Source organism: Corvus cornix, chromosome 3, assembly GCF_000738735.6.
Source record: "Corvus cornix cornix isolate S_Up_H32 chromosome 3, ASM73873v5, whole genome shotgun sequence".
Taxonomy (NCBI): domain Eukaryota; kingdom Metazoa; phylum Chordata; class Aves; order Passeriformes; family Corvidae; genus Corvus; species Corvus cornix.
The window spans coordinates 14,101,571-14,125,792 of NC_047056.1; the positions used below are offsets into that span (position 1 = coordinate 14,101,571).

The window sequence follows — 24,222 nt, forward strand, 5'->3', positions numbered from 1 at the left end:
GGGGCTGTGGCTTCTGTCCTGGCTAATTCCACTGCAGTAGAGTGGTGTCCTCTTGCAGCAGGCCTGATTTTGGCCTTGTAGCTTTTTGATCAACTCTGGCAGGGCCAAAACACACCTCTCTTCTGTAAGAGGATGCAATTTTCTCACGATGGCTTGCAAGCTACTGGTATTAATGCTGGGAAGTTGCAAAAGGCTTTGTGGTACTCAGCAAGTACCTTTGGTAAAACGTCTCCAAGGCTTCCCTTATGGCATGTGACATGTGACTGCAAGGTGTGTGACACTGCTCCTGTGGTGCCTGCTTCCTCAGGACATGAAGCTTGGCTGCTGCAAACAAGCCAAGGACTATTCCCTCAGCTCAGGTGGCTGACACTGGGCTATGAGGGGCAGGGAAGTTCTGCATTCCCCAGTCTGACTGCAAGTCACCCAGTCCAGGCCATTCAGCAGTTGCAGCAGCTCTGGACTGTGGAAGAACTTGCAAAGAATTGTTGATCTGTAGCTTTGTTAAATTTCCTGGCTTGCTTATGGCTGCAGTGGGAACAACAGTCACATTCCTGTGTAGTATGTGGTCAAACCCGAGGCTTTGTTTAGTGCTGTGGCAAATGGCAGTTCTGGGAGCTGGTGGCTATGTCTTTACAGTGTGGCAGAGAGCTGAAAGCTCTGCTTTCTTCCTTCTGTAGGCAAGCAGGAACATAGAGCTGAGGAATGGGATTGTACAGGGTCATGCCTACACCATCACCGGAGCTGTGAAGGTAAGATCGGGGACGTGTTCCTGCCTGGGGATCTTGCACTGATGATCCACTATGGGGCAGTTGCACTGCTGTTCCAGTCAGAGTCATTTGAATGAGCTTCACACTTAGGAGGGGAGAGCACATGATTCAAATTCCAAGAGATGGAAGGAGTTTGGAACAACAAGAGGGAGAATATCTGAATCCATAATGTTTTCTAATGGAAAATGCAACTTGAATTTACTTCTGTTTTGGGACACTTCAGCAGCAAATACAACATTTCTGGAGATTTTTATTCCATGCTGACTCTTAAAAAAATGTGCTTTTCTGTTTCACATGGGAGTAGAGGAACTGGCTGAAATTGTGGGATTTGTCATATGATGCAAATCTACATTTGTTCAGCTCAATCACAAGCTGCCAAAAATCACTGTGTGAAAAGTAAATCGCTGGTTCAAGAGCAGCGTTTCTCCATCTTTTAAAGCTGCTGTACTCATGCAGAACTGCTCCTGGCTGGATATTAATATTGATGATCTGAGAACCAATTTATCACATGGATCAAAAGAAATTAAGGATTTTTTACAGCCAGAAGTCAGAACATGGCTTAGCCCAGTAAGCTGTAGTGCACACAGGGAGAGTTAACAGTGAGGAAGGAAACCAAACAATAGCTATGCTGTCAAGCAAGATAGCTACAACACATTTGACTCTTTGAACCTAAAGTACTTTGGAAAGGGGATGTTGCTTTCCCTAAGCTGTTTTCTCCCTTATCCCTCTCTCTTCGTTGGTTTTCTGTGTGAGCTTGGCTTTGGTTCGTGTCCCCTCGTGCCATGGCATGCTTGGTGCCATCATCACAGTCAGCATGCTGCTTCTTGGAGAACACTTGCTTGTAGCCAAGGGGCTGCAGAATGGACAGATGGGGGTTGCCAGGCTCCAGAGAAGGCCCCAGCTCTCTCTTTGCAGGGAAGGGGCAGAAGGGTCTGCAATTCTGTTGGAGGAGAAGCGGGCTGTTCCAGCCTCCTGCTGCTCCTGGTGTGTGCATAGAGGACAGAAACAGTCTTCACCCCACTTTAAGCAGTGCCAAGGCATCCAAGGGGTTGTCCTGAGGGGAAATGATTGAAGGCTGGGCCTTTGCCTGGGAAGAGACTGCCACAGTACTCTTTCCAACACTGCCTGCATGCGTAAGGAGAGCCAGAAAACAGGTTTGCTTCTCCTTTCGACTTCCACCATTCACTGGTAAAAGGTAATTGCCTCTGACTTAAATCAGTGGCAGCAAAAGGAGGAAAGCACCAGAAACCCCAGCTGTTGCAAACCACAGTGCTGTAGATACAGACCCACAGATTCTGTTCATCATCAGCTCTCTGTGCTGACTGTTGGCTTTCACTCCAGGCAGTCTGGTGACCTCGTTCCTCAAAGTCTCTGCCTTTGCTGACTCACAGCATCAGATGTGCAGAATTAGGCACTGGAATTTCCCAAGGCTGTTGAATTCATGCAGTGTGACAGGAATGCTGCTGCTTCTCTCTGTGTCAGCTATTCACTATCCTCAGAAAAGCAAAATGGGTGCAGTTTTCTCTCACACATCATTCCTTTGCAATGTAGCAGAAGGCACTGATTTTTCACTGCTGGGAAAATGAGATCAGATGTCAAACCTGGTCTCTAAGGTGTAGAGGAAGATCCATTTTATTACCTGTCTCTTCACTGAATATCACAATTGCGAAAAGCTGTGACTAAGTTTGCTTTTCTTTCCTCTTTACAGATCCCCTACAAGAATGGCTGGAAACATATAATCAGGATCTGGAATCCGTGGGGCCATGGGGAGTGGAAGGGGCCCTGGAGTGATGAGTAGGGTCTTAAAGCTTTAATGTCAAGAGAGAATCAATCTTTTTATAAGAACCTCTGCCTCGCACCCATTTTAACAAAACAGATATTTCCAAATCAGTTCATTATAAGCATTATTTCCATCTGCATAGAAATCCAGTCCAGGGAAAATTAATGCAGCCTCTCTAGGCTCAGGTATCACTTCTTGTCTACGTGTATGCATTTTACCCAGTGCATAATTCTACGTAAGTCATGGATGAAAGAGTTCTTATTTCCTGGAGTAAGCTCTGACCATGTCCCTAGATGCTGGCTGGCTGCTTCTGTTGAATTCTCCTGCAGCAATCACACATCCACCTTCCTCCTCTTTCTTCTGCTTCCATGAGTCTGACTGGGAAGAGGATGGTTAGATGAGTCCATGGAACAGGGCAGTATTGAACACCGAAAGGGTCCTTGGTTACTGCAAAGGCAAAGTGCCAGGGAATGGCTTGAACTTTTGGATCCTGCATGCAGCTTTGGGGATGCAAGGACCGCTTGCTGCCTGTGGGGATAATCTAACATCTCTTTCCTAAGGGAAGGAATGATACAGACTGCAACAGTGTTTTGTAAATAAATAGATGTTAGTTTTCCTTCTGGAATTGCATCAGCGTTTCCATGATTACAGAGATGTTCTTGTGCCACTCTTAGGTTATTTGATAGCATCCCACCCCTCCCTGTTGCTAGGACCACACACAAGCACTCTGCTGAGAAAAGTCAGGCTAGAGTGTTGCATCTGGAAGGGTTGGTGGGTTGTGTAGAGGTGTCTAAGGCTGGGATAACAGCTCTCTGCTCAGACAGCACCCTCCCATCCTTTTGGAAGGGTAAACTACAATCCTAACTGTAATTGAAATGTCAGTAGCACGTTCACAGGTAAGCTGCACAGATCAATAAATTATTGATTCACATGCTGTTTATTTATCTTAAACTCTGCAGAAAGTACAATTATCACTTAATTATAAACATGCTGCTTGGAAACAACACATTTGACTGGGTAATGTGCTCTCTACGTGTCAGTGTAATACCAGTGCTTCACAGTGCTATGCCTTGGTGCCTCACTTCAGCATGGAGACAGCTGACCAGGCCAGGGGGACAGGATTCCTCACCCCAGGGTGGCAGCTCAGGCACAACAAAGGCACAGAGCTCTATTTGCTGGCCTTGGCTATGAAGGTATCAAGCACAGTCCTGTTTCCAATGTGCAGTTTGTTCACCTCTCCTGATCCCTCATGACTTGAAAGGCTGGTTAGAGAAATGGGCCAATGATGAAAAATTGTGCTTCACATCTTGTTGGTTTGTCCTTTTTTGCAGGTCTCCTCAATGGAACCATGTTGAGCCCAAATACCGAGAAGCCCTCCTCAGAAATAAGGATGATGGAGAATTCTGGTATTTCCCTATTGATCCTTTGTCTACCAGGTTTTCTGTTCACTTTCAGTATGAAAAAAGTAATTTTGGCAGTTGTCTCTTCTTGGTGGTGGCTCAAGGCACCTTTTTTTAGATGTGTGCAAACAGCAAATTGGAGATTGTTCTGGCCCCATGGTTTCAGAGGAAACAAGACCTGAAAAAATAGAGTTGGCCAAGATTAAGTAACAGGCTGATAAAAAAAATGAGAAGTGAGAGAAGTGAAAACCCAGCCCCCTGAGACCTGGTCATTTTGTCCCACTGCCTCTCCTCATAAAGTGTGTGGTTTGAACCTTGGACTGACAGATGCTTGAAGGGGACAGCTGGCTAAGCAGGTCACTGAGCTTGTGCACTTGACTGCTCTGCAGGTGCTTGTAGTTTTCCACTGCCTCAGATACAGCTTAGCCATGCGTGGGCTGTCCCTTAGAAAAACTGATCGTTCAGAAAGTGCACCCTTGCCCTGTGAGGCTCTCAGGAAAGCAGGGCAACAGCAGGTGGGTCTGAAGTACACACTTGAGGCTTGAGTGAAGCATGAGTGTGGGACAGAACACTATGGAGGGACAAGGGCAGGGGACAGTGGCAGAGGTGTGCTGGAGATGGCAGGGCTTCACCAAGACACCCCTGAACTTGCCTTGTGCTTTACTCTGGGCATTAGGGGCAGTTAGGGCAGCCCAAAACACATTGAGAGCTGACCTCTTCTGCAGAGCTGCAGGTTCCTGCAGTGTTCTCATCAATCCCCTTTTAAAGACATGGGGGTGAGTGTGGGTGCCTAACTGGTGTCTTCATGGAATCACAGAATGGGTCAGGCTGGAAGGGACCACAGCGGGTCATCTGGTCCAACCTTCCTGCTTAAGCAGGGTCATCCCAGAGCACACATGGCACAGGACAGTGTCCAGATGGTTTTTGAATACCTCCAGTGAGGGAGACTTCACACCCTCTCTGGGTAACATATTTCATATGTGGTCAGTTGTGCAGTAAAGAAGTTCCTCCTCATATTCAGGTGGAACTTCCTGTGCCTCAGCTTCTGCCTGTTCCCTCCTGTCCTATTGCTTGGGACCACTGAGCAGAGCCTGGCTCCCTCCTCTGACACCCTCCCCTCAGATACTGACAGACACTGATGAGGTTCCCTCTCAGTCATCTCTTCTCAAGGCTGAACAGGCCCAGCTCCCTCAGCCTTTCCTCGTAAGAGAGATGCTCCTGTCCCTTGGTCATCTTCGTAGCCCTCCACTGGACATGCTCCAGGAGCTCCATGTCTCTCTTGTACTAAGAAGCTTGGAGCTGGACACAGCACTCCAGACGTGGCCTCAGCAGGGCTGAGCAGAGGGCCAGGATCCCCTCCCTTGACCTGCTGGCAATGCTCTTCTGTCTTAAACTGAATGATGAGATTTTCCTCCTTCTCTGCAGGATGTCCTGTGAAAACTTCCAGGAGCAGTTTTCATGGCTGTATATATGTAACAGCACCCCAACATTTCTGGACTTTGGAGATGAGCACTGCACAACGTGGTCTCTGAACAGCCACATCAACCTGTGGAGCCCAGGCCTTCCCACACGAAGGAGCCGCTACTCCCCAGGTAATGGATGCTCCCTGCAGTCACCCGGTCATCCCCTCCCCTCCACTGATGCTCACGGTGAAACATTCACTCTGAGCACCGAATTGCAGAGGTATTGATTGCCAGTTGTTAATGCCTGCCTTTCCCATTACTGCACTTAGCAGCTAAACAGGCAGAAACAAAGCAACAGCACTGGCTGCTGAGTTAAAACAGGAGACTTGTGATTTAGGAACCCTGGACTCTTTAAGTCAAGATGAGCTTGTGTATCTTCTTTCAGCCAGTTGCAGTAGGTGTTACTGGGGGCCTCATCAGAAAGTCTGGTGTGGCAAATATGCAGTTGATTTTACAGAGCAAAAAGTACTATTTAAATGTATGTGAAATGAAAAAATTGTGCTACAAAGCTCTATTTTTTAAGGTGAAAAGGTCTTTAAGCTGATAAAACCATTGGTTTTACTGCCTGTGCAAGGACTCTTCTGGCATTGTAAGCTCCAGTCAGTAATAGTATTTTTTTTTCACATTTTAATCTTAATTTATCTCACTTTTTTTTTTTTTTTTTTTTACAGCTGCATCACTATTTGGGCTCCATGTTTTTACTCTAGGATGGTAGTATATGATCCATGAAGAGGCTTCTTTTTTTCCTCAAATGGCAATCCTCAACTTAGCAGCACACAGGTTTTATATTTAAAATATGACACAAAATCTGTGTTTGCTTACAGATTTCAGGCTCCTGCTCCTGATCACCAGGTGTGATAACAAAGCAATGCCTGTGCTGCTGCACACCACAGTCACTGGGACTGAGCAAGGAGATGCAGGGGCTGAACTGAGAGTGTGTGGGCAGAGCCATTTTCCTTGGAGCTCTGTTTTCCAACAGCCCTCTAGTAAAGTTCCTGTCCAAGTACAGTCATCCTAATTTGCAGGTTTCAAGGCCACCCAACATGGGGATCTGGCTTAAATTCTAGTCTGCTGCCATCTCAGTCCTTTTTCTCCAGTCTGGGTATTTCATTGCTTTTTTCTTTTTTTTTTTTAAATCAGGAGTGCTTCCTGTTAAGCAAAGTCTTGGCCAAGAAGCAGCTGTTTCCCTCTGGTGCTTGACGTTCTGTCTGTCCCTCACAAACCCTAGCAGGAAGGAAGGAGAGGATGGCTTTGCACCATTTTGTCCTTTTCTATGTGTTTATCTTCTCAAAGCCGCAGTCTTTTTCAGCTCAGCCACTGGGGCAGGTGTCTGATTAAGAGTCACTGCTTTTCTGCTGCTGGGAAAGTGTGCCACGGAGGTGAAGCAGATGTAGGGGGGGTGAGAAATCCGCATGACTTCTGTGACTTTGCCAGAGATTTCTAAAATGATCAATGTGCAATTAGTTTACCTCCAGATGCCTCAACTTCTAGTGCTAATGTGGAGAGTAAGGTGCTCTGTTGTATTGAAAGGATCTTGGAGCAGTGACTCCTCTGGGTCCGCACAAGCAAGATCTTACACAATGGGCTACTGCTGGAACATCTGTGTGCCTACTGTTAACCTATTAACACTTTCTTGGCAGGTGCAGTTTCAACAAACCCTCAGTATTTTTTCAAAGTGCTAGATCACGACCCAAAAACCTATAATGTAGCAATTTCACTCATGCAAAAACACCCTGAGCATATGCAGGATGAAAAAAACCTGAAGATCGGCTTTTTCATCACCATGGTAAGCATAATCAGATATCATGTGAGCACTGTTGTTCTCTGTGTGGTTTATTTTACCTGTATGTGGGAGTGAAAGGCTGAATTGCCTTTTGGTCTGTAAAAAGTCAGTATGTGGCGTGAATTTCTGGTTGCCTTCTGTTGTAGAAACTCAGAGTAAAAATAGAATTAAGCAGGCTTAGTTCCTTCTATTCATGTCTTAAGGAACAAAGGTGGCACTTTTAGTTCTGTAGCACCCCAAAATAGCCTTGCGAAACTCAGGGAGTCCCCCAGCCAGAAGATGTGCCAGGGCAATATCCTGCATACCCAGCAGTACTGGTGACATGCCGTGCTGGCTGGGCACAAGGCATGACAGCCAGCACTAGCCACAGCCCTTGAGCAGCACTCCAGGTATAGCAGGGAAGCAGATGGTCTCTCATTCCCCAAAGTGGGTCTGTCGTGCTCATCCTCCTGTCTTCTATCTGAAGAGCCAGGTAAAAACATTTATGAAATACATGGGAGCCTTTGCCTGAGACCAGTGTAGAGGAAATCCACTCTGATACCTGGGACCTCCACTACAATTTCTCTGGTTTTTTTTCTTGGTGACTGTCCAGAGAGGTGCCTTTTCAAGCTGTTCTCAGAGCACTACCAGGCTTACTTTTTATCAGCCTGTTACTTACTGAAAGCACAGATGCTAGTGTGGATGGATGCTAGCCTTTCCCAAAGTGTTTTTGTTGTTGGCTGATGAGTGTGGGAGGCTATTGTTCTTAACCCAAAGACTAAAAGGGAGGCAGGGATTGCTATAACCCTAATTTCACATTCTTCTAATTACTGGAGAGGTTTGCCCTAGTCCCAGGCTTTAAATAATTGATGCCATAAGTTTAACAGCTCCTCATAAAGGAAGAGCATGGCTTTGTAGCTCATAAAAAAAATGTGTCTGAGAAATAAAAAGTGTCATTAAAAGATCATCCCTCCAGCAAGTGGAGTCACTATCCCTTTATGAGGATATCCTCTGTCCTGTGCAGGTATCAAGCCTGCAGGACTCTGTGGGGCCAGCTGTGCCCCTCAGAAAGAGCTGCTGCTCCTGGTAAATGGGGAATTGCTCCTTCCAGCATCCCCAAAAGTCACCAGACATGGAGGCCCCTGTGTGCTCTTGCACGATGCTCGTCCACCTTGATTAGCTACCCATTTTAACAGAAATGACATTCACTGGGAGGTGATGATATAGGTCTTGGGTCCCTCAAAAAAAGAGATTATTTAATCAGAAAGCAGTCTAGGAGACAGATTTTCTCTATTCTTGTTTTATATTTTAAGTTTTTCCTCCCATCCAGTTAATGCTCAGGTGTGTTTTCTCTGTCTTGGTATGAGATGGATCAAGGATGGATGGACCTCGATGAGTTTGTCAAGACTGGATGACATGGCCTCTGTGGGCTGTCAGCCCATAGCTCACCTCAGGCTGGCTTTGGGCTCAGGTCACTTGGGCTTCTGTCCTTAGGGGTGATCTACACAGGAGCTGAAGGGCAGGGCCAGAACAGAGCATTACTGGAGGCACCAGGATTACTGTGGAGCACCTGGACAGTGAGGGCAAGGGAACAGTTATGCTGCTCTGTCACACCACAGCTTTTATCAATATAACCATACTGGTGCACATTCACACAGAGGACTATACAGAAAACATTCCCTCATAGACACACATTAAGTATTTTAATATGAGAGCTGCTCTACCAGCTCCTCACAGCCAGCCTGGTGTCCTGTCCAGGTAGCAGCAAAAGCCAAGTTCAGGAGCTAAAACCTGTAGGTGTGAGTGCCATTCCCTCAGTTTATTCCCCAGTGTTCACCCTCAGAGCCTGAGGGCAGTCAGAGCATCTTTGGGTAGAAGTTTACCAGGGGTTGCTTTGCATAAGGAGAGTGCAGTTGGCAAGATTCATGTGGCTTCACTCTTCCCCCCTGATCTGCTCTCACTGCTGTGATTCATTATCAGCAGCATCCATTGCTCGGTACCTTTTGAGATGCATCAAATTGTTGCTGTGAAGTAAGAGGAGTATTATCCCTCAATAATAAAGGATGAGAGGAGAATGCAGTGCAGGCAAGGATGCAAACCAGAATGGACGTATCTGATAGCTCTAGGAAGCCTTTGATTAAATATAGACTTGGAACACTAATACATGGCTGTGAGGGAAGTTTAATGTTGTGTGATAGAGCTGAGAAATGTATAGAGGCTGATTCTTATCTCACACCGATTTTGATTCCATTGAGATATTAATCTGCTTCTGCTTTTTACCACAAGGAATGTGGAATAAGGCTCAAAAGTGGGGGAAAAAAAGTATTACACCATTTATTTCTTTGCAGCACTGTCCATTTCTATCTGCTCAAGATCTGACCCATAATACTCGGCAGTCTGTGTACCTCCCAGCCGTCTGTAACAGTAGTCATCCTGGTTTTTTTTCCCTTCCAAAATAGCAGTTTTATGTTATTGTCTCCCAAAGGCATGGCTCATAAATAACTCTGCCACGCTGTAGAACCATTCTAAATGGAATTTATACACGCTGATATATTTTGGGGAATATGTTAAGGAAGGGTTTTTTATTATGCTATCTTTACATGTCATCATAGTAATAGCTGTTGCATTATATTTGTTTCATCTCAGCAAAAAAATACTGGAATAACAGATGAAAGATCAGAATACTCCATTTTCTTGTGACACTTGCTGGTTTGGATTGTGATTCTTGAAGCATTGTCATCTGGATGACATGCTTAGAGGGCTCTCTGACCCCTCTGAGTCACAGAAGATCTCAGGGAATTTTTTAGTAAGAGCACTCATCCTTGATTCCTTCATGAACTCCAGTCTGCTTAATGTTAATTGAAGTTCTCTGCAAATCTACTTACATTCATTTTGCCTTCTGTTTCTTTCAGTTCCTCCACCATTGAGCAACTTTGATATGTCCTTGAGAAAAGTCTGTCCCCCTGGATGGGCTTTTCAGGCCACTGGGGGGGGCCGAGGCGTGATAGATGCAGTGTGTATTCAGAGAGGTGTGGGAATGCGAGGCTGCTGTGAGTGTGCTTGCTGATTTACTCTGGCTCCTAACAGGAAGGGAAGATAGCTGGCTATATTTTTCTTTCAGGAGAACTCCAGACTTCTGAAACAAATTTTTATCCGGACTCGGGATGTGACCAGCTACTTTACCTTGAGCCCAGGAAACTATGCCATTGTTCCTGCTGGAGCAGAGGAGCAAGAATTCGAATTTCTCTTACGAATTTTCATAAAGAATCAAGACTACGCTGAGTAAGATGATATGCACTCCTTAAAGGCCCCAGACTCACAGTGTGCCAGGAATGAACTATTTAATGTCAAGCTAACTGATGTGGCAATTTGCTTTCAGTGTGTCCTTGGAGGGGGTGAGAAGGCGCAGAGGAGTGTAAAACACCATGTTGAGGGGGATCAGGTGCACAAGGGTGGCCACTGCAGAGCAGGGCAGGAACTCATCTGCAGCCACCAAGGGTCTCAGCTTTGGTACAAAGAGCCACACAAGGGAGCAGTAATTGTGAGATATGTCCTCTACCACTGATTGTGGGGACATTTCTCTTTGCTGAAGGGAGGACTGGGAGCTTGTTTTCCTTAATTCTTAACAGCTGTTTGGTAGTTTCTTATGTTCTGCTGGCTGGATGCCAGATGGATTATGTCCCATTCTGCTCGGAGTGGGACGTGGAGAAGCCAAGAGCAGTGAAAGGCCTTGATCCTTTCACTCCATAGACAGGCTGGCAGGGCTCCCTGTAGGTGTGAGAGTGGCCTTGAAGATAAGTTTAGTGGAAAAATGGTATCTGAGTTCATGCAAAGGCAGCTATTACCACACACACACGTTCACATCACCATGTGAATACCTGGGTGTGGTTTACTCCAGGTAAGCAAGCCCCAGCATTCAGCCTCACCAAATGACCTGCAAGCATCAGCTGTGCAGTGCCTTCCCTTCAGCAAGCTTTTTAGAGGATGTGATTGCAGCTCTTACCTCACTGGCCCGTATCTTAATAATGAGATTGCTTTCTAGGCTTTGGCCCCTGGCAAAAATAGCCCAGAACCAAGTGAGGCAACTCCTGAGTTATGGAAAGCAAACACAAAGAGTCCGTGCTGTGGGCTGGACTGCCGTCAGCAGGATGAGTCATGTGTGAGACAGCTCAGCCCTGGAAGTGAGCTTTTCAGGAGAGCCTCTGGCTCTCACAGACCTTCCTGAGCTAGGCCAAGTGTGGAGGTGACCTTCCAGTGGGTCTTTGCAGCACTTACCTATACAGATGTTACAAAAATAGAACCTAGCTTGTCTGATTGCTCTACCGAAAGCAAAACTCAAGTACTGAATGTGGCTGCTAAGTGTGTCTTAGGAATGGTGACCCTGGCCCAGTTTCAGGCAGTCTGCAGGCATTTAGAAGATGTTGCCTTTTAATAGCCCAGATGCTATTTTTATTCCTGACTGTTAAGCTGGGCAAAGAGAAAGGAGGTGAAAAATTTCTGTGTCTCAAGGCAGGGCAGCCCTGTCTTCTGCATGGTGAGGTTAGTCCTGGCATGCTCAGCTACCCTTTCTCTGCTGCTGGTGCCAACAGAGCTGGCTTGGGGAAGGCAGTGGCCCCAGAGCAGCCAGAGACTCAGACCTGTCTGTGCCTGTTTGCACTGAGAGACCCAGGACTGGTGCAGCAGCCTTGTCTGAACTGGGCCAGGCTGGGCCATGGGTGCTGAGCCTGTTGTGGGGCCATGGGCTGGGTGAGTGCTGCTGCTGGTGCCTGGCTTCCTCCACAGCTGCAAATCAGTGCTCTGGAAAGGCCTCTTTTCTCCCAGTTTGATTCTTGTAACTCTTTTCTAGGAACTCAAACTCCCTGACCGACCCAGTGCCTCCTATGGTAAGAGTCTGAAAACTGGTGTAGATTCTGGTGGTGGTGAATGGTTCCCAGAGAGCTGATCATTTGGTCACCTCTACTGGTCATCTCTACTCTACACCTCTTCTTCATCTGATCTTTTCTCCCTTTACCACCCACTACAGTCCCAGAGTCTGACTCTGGCACCCTGCAACCTTGCTGGGAGGGTAGGACACCTCTCTGGAGAGATGGGAGTGGCAACAAAGCCCTTCCTCTTCTCGTATGTCTTTTTTAGAGCCTGATTTTTAAGGAAACAGGTCTTATGCAGTCCCTTTGTCAGTCTGTCTGTGTGTCCTTTTCACCTCATGATCTTTAACACTTTGAGGAACCAAATATAGGAGGGGAGAGAGCACTTAAAAGGTTCTAAAGTCTTTCAATGTCTGTAAAATGGGTATATATCCGTGGGGGAGAAAGAGGGAAATTTAATTCCTGTAAATGGGGTTGGACATGCCTTCCCCATGGGAATGATTTCATTTAAGTTCTTGTACCCTATAAAGCCCAGGAGTCCATAGGGATGAGACTCAAATCAGATTTCTTCTGATTTTCATCAAGATATCTTCAGAGACAGAGACATAAAGCAAATTACACTTTGGAACTGGCTGCATCTCTAGTTCAACACACATTTTTGCCTGTCCAGCCCAGCTACCATGGGTTTTTTGACTTCTTGCTGTGAGCTGTGTGCATTTCCAGGGCTGTTCCAGTCCCTGCTGGTCCCACCAGCAAAACCCTGCCACTGAGAGGCTGCTATTTACAGCCTTCAAAGACACAGGTCATTGAAGCTAGAGGTGTGAAGCTGCTTCAGGGGAACAGAAAACAGTCCTTTCCCTGTGATTCGTTTTCCAGCACACAATTAAGCCCCATTAGAGGGGTGGTGTAAATGGTGGCTCACTATCTCTTGCCACTGACAAGCTGTCAGTCTACTTGGCTGTTGTCCTTAGCAAGTGTTTTGACTTTGATGAATTGTGGTTTCTGCTCTTGATCAGGTATTTGGGCTTCTTTGGTATGAAATATCTCACACAGAGATAAAGGCATTGGGTCTTGGGCTTAGATTTTTTTTTTTTAAACTTTTTAATGTTAAGGATAATTCCCCTTAGTGCCTGGTGGACCTTTTCACTGGAGGGTTGAAAAAAATCACTTAGCTATTGAATTGCAATTGCTTAGGTATAGTCAAGTCTGCCTTGGGGTTGAGAAGGTACAAGAGAAAGGAAAAGCCAACTCCTGCTCTATTTTCTTGGTTCACATGAATCTTCACATGCCCTGAGCCAGTGGTACCAATCAGGGTCCAGCAATAAGGATCAGGCTTTGTATCTCTATATTCATGTATTGACTTGCTGAATTCCACCCTGGATGTGTTCTGTCATCTTCCTTAGGCCTTGAACTGCTCCTTCCTAGTTGTGCTAACTGCTAACATCCAAAATATGCTTCTTTCTTCATTGCAGTAGCTGTTGCTCACTCCTAGTCCACTTTATTTTGGGGGTGTGAAAACTGCAGCCCGTGCTGTACATTCCCTGCCCCTCCAAAGTGCTGTTTGGATCAGCAGACTTTTGCCTCCAGTTGTTTTGTAGCTGAATTATTTATGTCTGCACTTTGTCTTTGATGCAGGATGCACCAAGATGGAACCAGGACAGCTCCTATAAGGCTCTTTTCCTGAAATATGCTGAGCAGGTACCCTCTCTAAAACATCTTGTTGAAAAAAATAATAAAAAAACCACAAGTGGACTTGCAAAAAGAAAAACTGATCTATGATGCTGATACAAATCCATTTAGAATTTTTTTTTTTGGAAATGTAGCTCCATCCTCAAGTGGATACCCTGAAAATGGTATTGATTGACCTGCCAAAACCCCCAGAAAAATGGGACATTCAGCTGGGATAGATTGTCTAGTGCCATATATCAGTGGAATATTGGAGATTTATGGTTGTGCTGGTGATGGGCTTGCATGTGTACTTTTCTTTTTTTTTTTTTTTTTCTTGCTTTGGTTTGTTTATTTGCTGAAAGCAATTAGAAAGCCCTGGGTAGTTCCCCCCTCTCATCAGCATCACTTTCCATTTGCCTTCTCAGCACTTGGAAACCAGACATCAGTCAGCGTTTGAGTAATTGATTCCTGCTCTTTCAGAGCCAAGCTCTGTGTTCACAGGAGATGCTTTTAATGGTTTAATAAACTGTTATAAAGAACTCCTTGACTTAGTCAAGAGGAAAAAAATCACTGTCAAAAGTCTCTGCACAATGGACCTCTTGCAGTTAATGGTTATATCAATGTGTGACGGTGAAAATGAGCATGGGCTGCCATGCTGGGTGTCCGGGGGCTCTCTCGGGAGGGAGGCGGCCGGGATCGCTGATGGGATCGCTCCGAGGGAAGCAGGCAGCAGTGCCTGCGCTCCCAGCCCGCTCACACAGCTGCCTGCTGGGCCTGCCCATCCACAGCTCCCCAGCTCAGGGCTGGTGGAGTCCCATCCCTGCTGGACAAACCCCATGGGGATGGTAGTGCCTGTAACTCCCCTGCAGTTGTAGGGGAGGACCAGGAGTGGGCTGGCAGCGTGGAGGGCTTTGTTATGTTCCCATGGGGATGCTGCTGCTCCTTTGATATATAAGCAGAGGTTCTTGGCTGCCACAGTGCCAGAGAAAAGAAGTTTTGGGCAAAAGTGACACAGGAGAAAACTTTATGCTCACAGACCTCTCTTTGTGTTTTATTTTTCATTAGGGCTCAACTATTGATGCCTCGCAGCTGCAACAACTCCTTAATGAAGTGATCTTGCAAGGTAAAGCTTTTACAGCCTAACTAATGTTTTTGGTGCTTCCCTATCCTTAGACTAGAGTAAATTAGGCACAGGATTTAGTGATGTCCTGATGGTCCTTTAAAAATCCTCATTGTGGCTTACCGCACAGGGGGATCAGAGCATGAGAGGGGCACAGCTGGAGGGCTGGAGCCAACTCAGCCATGCACAAGGCTCAAAGTGCTCTTAGGACTTGATAATTCAGCATAAGTGGCCTTTCTTTCACTGTTATTTCCCTTATCCTTATTTCAAGAGGGAAGAGTTTCCGTCCAGGCGGGGAGGTGGGCAGGGACTGTGCAGAGTGAGCCCAAGCAGGGCCCTGTCCTTGGGGAAGGTAGAGATGTCTGAGATGTGCAGATTCCCTCAGCTTGGCACAGAGCCCTTTCTGCTGTTCAAGAACCTGAACCAGAGCTGGGGCTTTTCAGCTGTGTGAGCCTTCAGCCTGGTGTCCTCCTTCCCTCAGAACAGTGTCCTGATGCCTGTCACAGCCCTTGCTCTCACTAATTCCTTCTGTTTTGTCAATCCTTGCAGATGAGATGACCAGCCTGGGTGGGAGATTCACCTTTGATTCATGCAGAGGCATTTTAGCCCTGATGGATGTATCCTTTCAGCAGAAGCAATAAACTTCCCTGGTGCTGCCCATCCTTGCCTTGAGTTATGGCTGAGCTGAACATCCCTGTGTGAGAACCTGCAAGTAAATATTAGCCCCAGTCCCCAGTAAATAACTGTCTGTGCAGGACTTTGCTGTGCATGCCCTGGCTCTGGTGTGTCTGCTGAAAGGTGAGGGTCAACCTTCTGCTGCCAGCTGACTCTTTGCTCTCTCATTTTGCCTTCTCTGGGGCTTGGCTAAGCTTCACCTTTGTGTGGGGGTCTAAGGCAGAGCAGAGACAAGGAGGCAGGACAGAGTTTAGGCATAGCTTAGCTGTTCTGTGTTGGCTGCACCATGCTGGCCTGGGGTGGCACCTGAGTAGGCTGCCAGCAATGCTGGTGTCAGGGGCAGAAACACTGTCACTGCTGAATCCCAGGCACTTGCCTGGCAGGCCATTCCAGTATATCTTTCCAGTGTATCTTTCCTATTTAGCTGAATCACTCAGTCCTTTTACTGTTAACAAGACAACATGAGAAGTACATTTCTGGCAATGTAGAACAAGAGGGCTCCTTGATGAAAACATTCATTCTCCCTCGTGTGGCTTTCCCCCTTGCTTGCTCATTGTCTTTTTTCCTCCATGCCTAGAAAAACCTTTGAGACATTTTCAGACCTTTAAAAACTGCCAGAGAATGAATAAAAATGACCAGAAGTCACTCTCTCTTTCCAGCTTTCAGCATCTAGCTATCAAAAGAGACATTTCCCCCTTTGCAAAGCCTGTCCTGGGATAAATGGGCACTGTGAATGCATGGCACGTACAAAGAGCTGACAAAGCCTCTGCTCTGCTATAACTCAGGATGGATTTTTAATTCTCTGGCCTGCAGATAACCCATGTACAGTGTGACCTATCCTGGCCTGCAAAGCCAGGATCAGCTTTTTTCACTCAGGTTCCACGACAGTAGCACTTGTCTGCTTGTGATGCACTGGTGATGAGTTTTGCTTTCAGGGAGTTTTCACCATCCTGCATTAGGGTGGGAGCTTTGGGTCTGCCCAGGACTCCTGGGTGGAGTGTGGAGGGGAGCAGGCACACTGACACAGCCCTTCATGCATTCCTGGGGGATGTCTGCTGACACCCCTGGGGTCCTGTGCATGGCTCAGAGGCTGCTGCTGCCTTTTGACAGAAGGCATCAGGATCATCTCGTGCTCTTGGCTCCTCAGTGCTTGTTCTCCTGGAGGATCCAGTAAGCGCAGATCCTGTGGTGCCCCATGCAGAGGCAAGGCCGTGGGGCCATGTTCATTCACAGGAGTGTCTGTGCTCCAGGGCTAAATGTCACTGCAGCTTCCCTTGTGGTTAAAGGCACCTTAGAAATAGAAACCTTTTGTGGTCTGTGAGCCACAGGCATGAGCAGCTGTACAATGAGACAAAGAAGGTGGATTTAAACACAACTGAGAGCAGAAAAACTCAACACAAAGTAACAGAAGAGGCAGCATCCTCGGGAACAAAGACAGCCAGGTTTAGCTCTCATTAAGTGCTCGATTCTTAACTAAATGCACAGCTCAACTCGAACGGGAGACTCACCCTGCAGGAGTTTGGGAGCCTCTGGCAGAGTCTCACGAAGTACACGGTACGGGGTGGTGGATCTCTCTTGGCTGTGGGTGGATCTCTCTTGGCTGTGGGTGCTGGGGACGCTGTGGGTTCTGTACCCTGGGGTTTTCCAGCAGCAGGGAGCAGATGCTCCGTGCTCTCAAAGCGCTGGGGGGGGAGTGTTGCAAAGGCTGCTTGCTTAGCGGGTCAGAGGTCCCTCCTCACACGCTAGGGAGGCAGCGGAGTGTGTAAAGTGCTCCAAATGAGCAGCCCAGGCTTTTCCAGCCCAGGGAACATTGAGGGGAAACGTAGGAAGGCCAATTAGGCTCAGAATTTGATGGAAATCGTGGTGTCTGTGCCACCACTGGCATTTTTGTAGTTTTTTTTTTTTTTTAAACAAACTTTCTACGCTGAAATGACTTCTTGAACAGAGTCTGAAAAATGTCATTTCCTCATTGCTGCAGTTTCTAGTGGAAATGTATAGGAGCTGATGAAAGCTTTGGGAGAAATGTCTCTGTTCTGGGACAAGCACTAGGTCTGGAAGCAGTGAGCATGGTGTTTAGGGTCCCATCTAAATTCACAGCCAGGGCATGCATGGCAGCTTCTGTCATGGCCCTTCTCCCTCCAGCTTGGTGCGGGATGGGTGCAGGAAGGTTTCCCGAACACTCACATTTGGGTGGGCTCCAATTTTTTTCAGCCCTCTTGAGATGGTCTGAAGCCACCTAGGACACAGAGTGCCAGTTCCCTAGACACAATGCTCTTCCTGCTGACAGCACCTCAAGTGTGGCTTGTGCTGTCTTAGGAAAGATGATCCCACACCATTCTGGGTATGAGGGACTCTTGGCTTAATCTGCGTATTATAGACAATGTCTTTTTGTCAATGAAGTTGATTATTCTCATTGCTTTCTCACACACATAAGCCATGGAGAGTGAGCAAAAAGGCTTCTTCCCACCCAAATCTGTGGGATTTCTTTCACAGTAACATTCTCTCAGAGCCTTCTGAAAATGGGTCTCCCTCGTCACGGCCTCCCCATCTCACCTGTTAAACTTCCTCGCAGCGTGTTTGTTAAGGGAGGAGAACATACGTAACTGCTTGTGGTAGTAAGTGTGGGGAATGCTGGTAAGGGCTTGAAATCTGTCTTTGCACTGTATTTTAGGATATCTTCAGCAAGGAAGACAGAAACCGTTCTGGATTTCTTGATGTTGCTGAACTGAAGAGTGCGATACAGGCAGCAGGTACGCCCAGAGGTGCCAAGCAGCTCCCTTTCTTGTCCCTGTGGCAGTGAAGGAAAGGATGAAAAAGAAAGAGGGGAAAAAAAAAAAAGAGCTTTAGGGAGAAAGTGGGTTGGATTTCACAGAAACGCCAGTTAGATCACAGCTCTGCTCAGAGGTCTGTGTTGGGGAGCCAGCAGTGAGATGCAGAGAAGTGCAGCACTGGCCAGACTAGCTTATCCATATTCTCTCTAGGTCATGGATGAAATACCCAGTAGAGGAAAGGAGCTAGGAAGAATGGAAGGAAGAGTCGCCCCAGTTCCTGCAGTTTCTCTCCAGGGCAGCGACTAAATCTAGAAGGGAAAGCCACACTGACAGGCATTTATTTAGTTTGCACTGACCTCTGTTGGCTACTGAGCGCTGAAACTCTCAGTGAGTGCGCGTTAGCGAAGCACTTCAGCTGGGTCGTCTCAACAGAGACTTTGTGCATGAAATACATCTCTGACCCAGCGATCCCCTTCTAACTGTGCAGTAGAGAGGCTCCCATTTGGCTCCCTGGAGCTCGGAGGGGTGCTGTCCCAGGAGGAGGCTGGTGCAGGATTCCTATCCCTGGAAGCCATCAGCTGGGGGGATGCATGCGTAATTTTTTTGCTGCTGAGAGCTGGGTAGAGCATCAGGATCTGCCTGAGGAGCGCAGAACTGATGAGCCAAATGTCGAAGGAGAAGTTGCCAGGGCCATTCTGTGAGAAAGATGCTGAAAAGTGGGAGGAAATTGTGCATGGAAAAGTCCTGTCAGCCAAAACAATGCAGCTGTTTGAAGGGATAAAAATGTGTTAAATGGCAAATTCAATACATGTTTGGCTACAAGTCGTTCTGAGTGGAGAAGAAAATTATAAGCTCATTCTTGCTGCCCTCTGAGCCAGACAGCTGTGCTTGAATCTGGTTTGGCAATGGGATGATCCCTGCCCTGGCTTCTAAGTAGGAACCTCAGAAGGCATTTAGGAGCTTGGTGCTACCTCTGGGAATGGTATTAATCTATCTAAATACAGCTCCTAGCCAGTTGTTCCCTGAAGTGTTCAGTGCTTTCCCCAACAAAACACTGCAGTGTGTGCCTAATTTTCACTGTTTTCCTAATGCTTCCAATAACAGTGACGGGTCAGAGTAAAGCACACCAGCTGCATTAACAGCAGTGCTGCCCTGAAATGCAGCAGCACTGGCCTGATGTGTTTACAAACTCCTCTGTGGCAACAGTAAATGATTAAAATTAATTTTTATAGATAGGGAAACGTCAAGTCTGTATTTTAAAGCTTGGCTAAAAACGGAGGAATCCAGCAGATAAAAGGTTTGGGGAGCAGTCTTACAAATCAACTGAAAAGTCTTGTGAAAAGAGAGGACTGACCATTCAGTCTGCTTGATGAGGTTAATTGAGAGACATTGCCGGGTGAGCAGATTTCAGAGCAAGTATATCCCAGACTGACCAGGCCAAATTGTTGGTGTTTTACTTGTGTAAGACATGATTATAGCATCCCATAAGCAATGTTTGCTAGAATCTGCTCTCTGGAGAGAGCTTGATTGAATTTCCACTGTCTTCAAAACGTTAAAAATAGAATTCATTGCTCACTGCTACAGTGGTTTAAAACCAGAATCACAGAAGACATTTCATTAATTAGATTTATTTCTAATTACTATCTTTTTCTCCTATGAAAAGAATATGAAATCAGGTTTACCTCAATTTGAAATGTATCTTAAGCCCAAATGTATTTCCATTGTTTAATTATTCAGCACTGCGTACCTGCTTCCTGCTGGAGACCTCCAACTAGGCTCATGCAACCAGAGTTTGTCAATGTTGGTACTGAACAACTTCCATTGGCTCCCTCTCTCCCTACACAGGTGTAGAGAAGCCATTTCTTTTATTTCTGCTTTTTCAACTAATTTAGCTCCGTGATGAGTTCATTTAAAACGGAAAAGTTTAGACCTGGTTGAAAAAGCAGGAAAGTTACTTCACATCCAGCTGAGCTACTAAAACCTGGAGTGAGCAAATGAGACTTTTCTGAAGTCTCAGAGAAGGCATTAAACTAAAGCTATCAGTCCAGCTCTCTGCAGAAAATTTCCCTTTTGTTTCGCAAATCAGCTTTTAGTGCAAAATATATTTAAATTATTCCTCTTACACAGCCAGCACATTCAGGGTAGTTTTATTTAACTAATAAAAGAATCATTCTAAAAAGCAATTTTTGTTCATTCAATTGAATACCAATTTCCATCCAAACAGACTGTGACACAAATACTGAATTATCAGCTAATAAAAAAGAAATGCACCCTTCACCATTTTCTAATAGAAGAGAAAATGTAAAAATTAAGAATCCCAGGCATGCTATGCAGCATCTGCCTCTTTAGCAGAAAGAGCCAGTGGTGTTGTGCTACGCTCACACTTTTACAGTTATGAGCTAAAGAAAATCACCCTTTCTTATAGAAAATAAAAGCTAAAAAGGCAAAGCAAGATAACACTAGATTAGTTAGCTCAGTGTTTGCTGCTTGCTGACTTAAGCCACAATGGGAGTCAGTGAGTAAGACAGCTTCGGTTTTCCATTTCCCTACCCCGACTCCTAGGCACGAAGCTGGGGAATGGCTGTCCAGGAATGCGTGCCAGGGAGGGGGGCTGAGCGTGCCCCCAGCTTGTTGGCAGGGTGCAGGAGGCCCTCAGAGCCGGTCCATCCCTCCCAGCACATCCCTGTCCTCTTCCCTCGGCAGGTCTGGCCGCCACGGCGCAGCTGCTGCGCCTGATGATGCTGCGCTACGGCGATGCTGCCGGCAGGGTTGGCTTCTCGGACTTCGTGTGCTGCATGCTGCGCCTCGACACCATGACCCGTGAGTGCCAGCACCCACCAGGGCACGTGGCAGCAGGGTGGCCTGCAAGCCAGGCTGAGAGCAGCGGCAGGGGACAAGGGACACGACGCAAAACACAATAATACGCGTCTAACAGCGTCGCTTGGAAGTGACAAACCTCCCCCAAGTCCAGGTGTGGCCTTTGGGCAGCCTGTTTGCCAGGAGCCGGGTTTATCTCCTGCCCGCTGGAGCAGCTGGCTGCTAGAGAGCAGTTTAGTGTTCAGTGAAGTTGTCTCAGTTTTTCGGTAAGGAGAAAGCCCAGTATCCTCTGTGGATAAACAAACCCGTGCCCTGTGTTGCATCCACCTATTGCCTGGCACTTGCAAGGAAGGAGTGTCTGTAAATGAGCTTTTGCCTGACTGGAAATGAAATTCTGTTTTACGAAATCGTAGTTTTTGCTACTCTAATAATAAGCATTTTGACTGGAGTCTGGTAGTTAAAAGAAGCCAGCAACTGTGACCCCTGTGCTAGAAAATCGCTACAGCAATTTATTCCGTCTTTGGAATGAGCTGGGTTTCAGCAGTGCGTGGAAACGAGTGTTCATTTTCTCCCATGTGTTTTTAGCACTGATGTTTAATGGGCTAATAGTGGTCAGCAGATCTGCTTGGATGACACTGCCTAAAATCCCATTTCAAGGGAGTACAGCAGAAGCAGCTCTGAAAGTGGTGTAAAATCAGAGCGTGTCCCGATTTTAATGCTTTCATTAAAAAAAAAACAAGCTTGCAAACACCCATTTGTCATGATTATACATGTCACTTGGTGTAGATGAAAGTTCTTATGCCTAAATTAGTGCCATAGTATTTTTTTTTTCATTTAAAAAAGATCCTTTTACATTTTAAGTGCCAATGTAAAGACAAATCCTTTGCATCCATGCGGAAAGGAGCCTCTGAAAGTTTCATTGCTGTCTGTAATGAGAATCTTAAAATGGTCTCCACTCTTTCAGTTACCACTTTACAGAGGGGTTAATGTGGAATACAGTTCTCAAACTTTTCAGATCATTGTGAATCAGTTTGTTAGAGGAGAGGATAAGGGTTCCAAGTGGGAATAAAAGGCAGTCAACCTTTATGATGATGTGAATGCAGCAGGGAAGATAAAATCTGTCCCATTAAATCATTACTCATCCTTTCAAGATAGCCAGAGATAAGACTCAAACCAAAAGCAGCAGCTTCTTTGCAAATTCTATTTAACTGGAGTTAATGAAGCAGTAAAGAGGCACTTACCTCTGCCCAGAGGAGGTAATTTCAGTGCTGCCATTTTTTCCTAAAAAGACTGCTGGGTGCAAGCCCAGCCCTGCAAACACAGCCTTGTCAAGGGACTGGGCACAACATGAGGATTTCCTTGTTCTGTGCCTTTCTTCAGAGCAGTGTAGGCTGGATGTGCTACCTTTCCTCTCTGCTCTGGGCCATACAGGTAGCTCTGGTGGCCTCCTAAGGGGCAGGTGAGCCCTGGTGCCCTCTTCCTACCCTCTCCCAGAAGCCTTTTTGCTAAGGCTGGGCAGGTTTTGAAACATTCATGATCTTAGAAAGTATTTTCCATTCAGGGTGGGAAACTCCAGGCTCCCAGAGAAATGTGTTATTCAAGGATAGACAGACTTAAATTTGTTTCAGCTTTTTATTACTGTTTATAACAGCACATTTCTAGGGAAAAAGTAATTTCTAAATAAATAAAACCCCTCAAAATACTGTGTTTTGAGTTTATCCAAACACTTGGGTTTGAAGACTTCTCCTAGACATGCTGCAATATAAATATGCACATAGAATAACAATATTTGAATGGATTTAAATTTTTTGATGGCAAAGTGTTCTGTCAAAAAAAACTTTCAGCAATGTTAATTTCAAACTCTAGCTGAATAACAGCAGCATCTGCATTTATATTCCCTGCAAAAAGCTTGCAAGGCATACTAATGACTTCAAGAGAATCACTTTCTTTAGGGCACACTGCGATCACTCACTGCCAGGGAGGATGGAAAAGGACCAACAGGAAGTTTCCCTGTGGGAAGATGTGTTTCATTAGTTCACCGTGCTCCTGTCAGTCTTCAGGCAGGAAAACAATTGAAACAAATTATGAGAGGAGATGAAAGCAGCCACATTCAGCACTGCCTGTCCCTACACTTCTGCCAAATTCTGGCCCTGAAATTGGAATGCCTTCCCAGGCTGTGATCCGAGGCAGAAGAGGTACCCAGCACGGAAATGAGACGTGGCCAGGCAGGACACCTGAGCCAGGCAGAGCATCCCAGCACAGGGATTGCAGCTCTGCTCCTCAGCTGCCACAGCCTTATGTCTGCATTGCATTCTTGCTTCCTCCTCATGAAATAAGATTTTCTTTGTTCTGCCCCTAGATGCATTCCAAAACTTAGCAGAGGGTGGATCACAAATTCTGATGACGACAATGGAGGTAAGAACACACCTGCCTTCTCTTCTCTCCAGCTCCACAGTGGGACCACATGTTAGCAGAAGGGTGAAGTTGAAGATGATGAGTGATATATGTTGCTAGGGCTTTTGTCCTAGCAAACAGTGCTAAAGGTTTTGCCTGGCTGGAAGTACATCCTGTGTGGGAGGTGTTTCCCTGGTGTTCCCCGGCCCCACTTGTACACGGAGGTGGCCATCCATGGCCAAGGCACAGAGTCTTCCCTTCCTGACACCAGCCTGTCATTGCTGGAAACACTGCTCAAAGTGTCTTTGAGGAAGTGACAAAAAAAATATACATGCCCTCATTTCTTACTGCCCCATCTGTTAATCCTGAATTGCAAAACATTTGGTTTTAAGAAAGAAACAGCAGACAAATGCTTGCTGCTGCTGTTTGTCTTAAAAGCACAGCCTGAAGGATAGCTCACTGAATGGGGATACATCAGACTTTTTATCAGCTAGTCTGAAGCAAAAATCCTGCTGTGCTCCATAGTGATATGCCTGAGTACTGCATTTTATCAGTCTGGGGACTGTTATTTGACAACCCAATGTTTAAAAGGATTTTTTAAAAAAGCCTTTTACAATCTCGCCAGTTCCCGTTTACACTCTGTGGTTAGTGCAGAGCCTCATCGTTCATTAAATCTGTTTTGCACCAAGGGCAGAGCACAGCTGGCAAGCAGAGGACTTGAACCTATTTTATAGGGTAGT

At 46.3% G+C, this 24,222-nt stretch overlaps 1 protein-coding gene across 4 annotated transcripts in view; it reads left to right on the plus strand.

Annotated features, from left to right (window-relative positions):
* Nucleotides 1-24,222, plus strand: part of CAPN13 (calpain 13) — a 52,173-nt gene that overhangs the window by 25,268 nt on the left and 2,683 nt on the right. For all 4 annotated transcript variants that reach the window (XM_020584230.2, XM_019282259.3, XM_020584233.2 and 1 more), the window contains 14 exons: nucleotides 678-749; nucleotides 2,476-2,561; nucleotides 3,879-3,953; nucleotides 5,373-5,539; nucleotides 7,051-7,196; nucleotides 10,294-10,454; nucleotides 12,019-12,055; nucleotides 13,673-13,735; nucleotides 14,771-14,828; nucleotides 15,375-15,442; nucleotides 16,986-17,054; nucleotides 18,172-18,250; nucleotides 20,975-21,091; nucleotides 23,448-23,503. In XM_020584230.2, coding sequence (XP_020439819.1) covers nucleotides 678-749; nucleotides 2,476-2,561; nucleotides 3,879-3,953; nucleotides 5,373-5,539; nucleotides 7,051-7,196; nucleotides 10,294-10,454; nucleotides 12,019-12,055; nucleotides 13,673-13,735; nucleotides 14,771-14,828; nucleotides 15,375-15,442; nucleotides 16,986-17,054; nucleotides 18,172-18,250; nucleotides 20,975-21,091; nucleotides 23,448-23,503 — 1,254 coding nt within the window. The remainder of the gene's footprint in view (nucleotides 1-677; nucleotides 750-2,475; nucleotides 2,562-3,878; nucleotides 3,954-5,372; nucleotides 5,540-7,050; nucleotides 7,197-10,293; nucleotides 10,455-12,018; nucleotides 12,056-13,672; nucleotides 13,736-14,770; nucleotides 14,829-15,374; nucleotides 15,443-16,985; nucleotides 17,055-18,171; nucleotides 18,251-20,974; nucleotides 21,092-23,447; nucleotides 23,504-24,222) is intronic.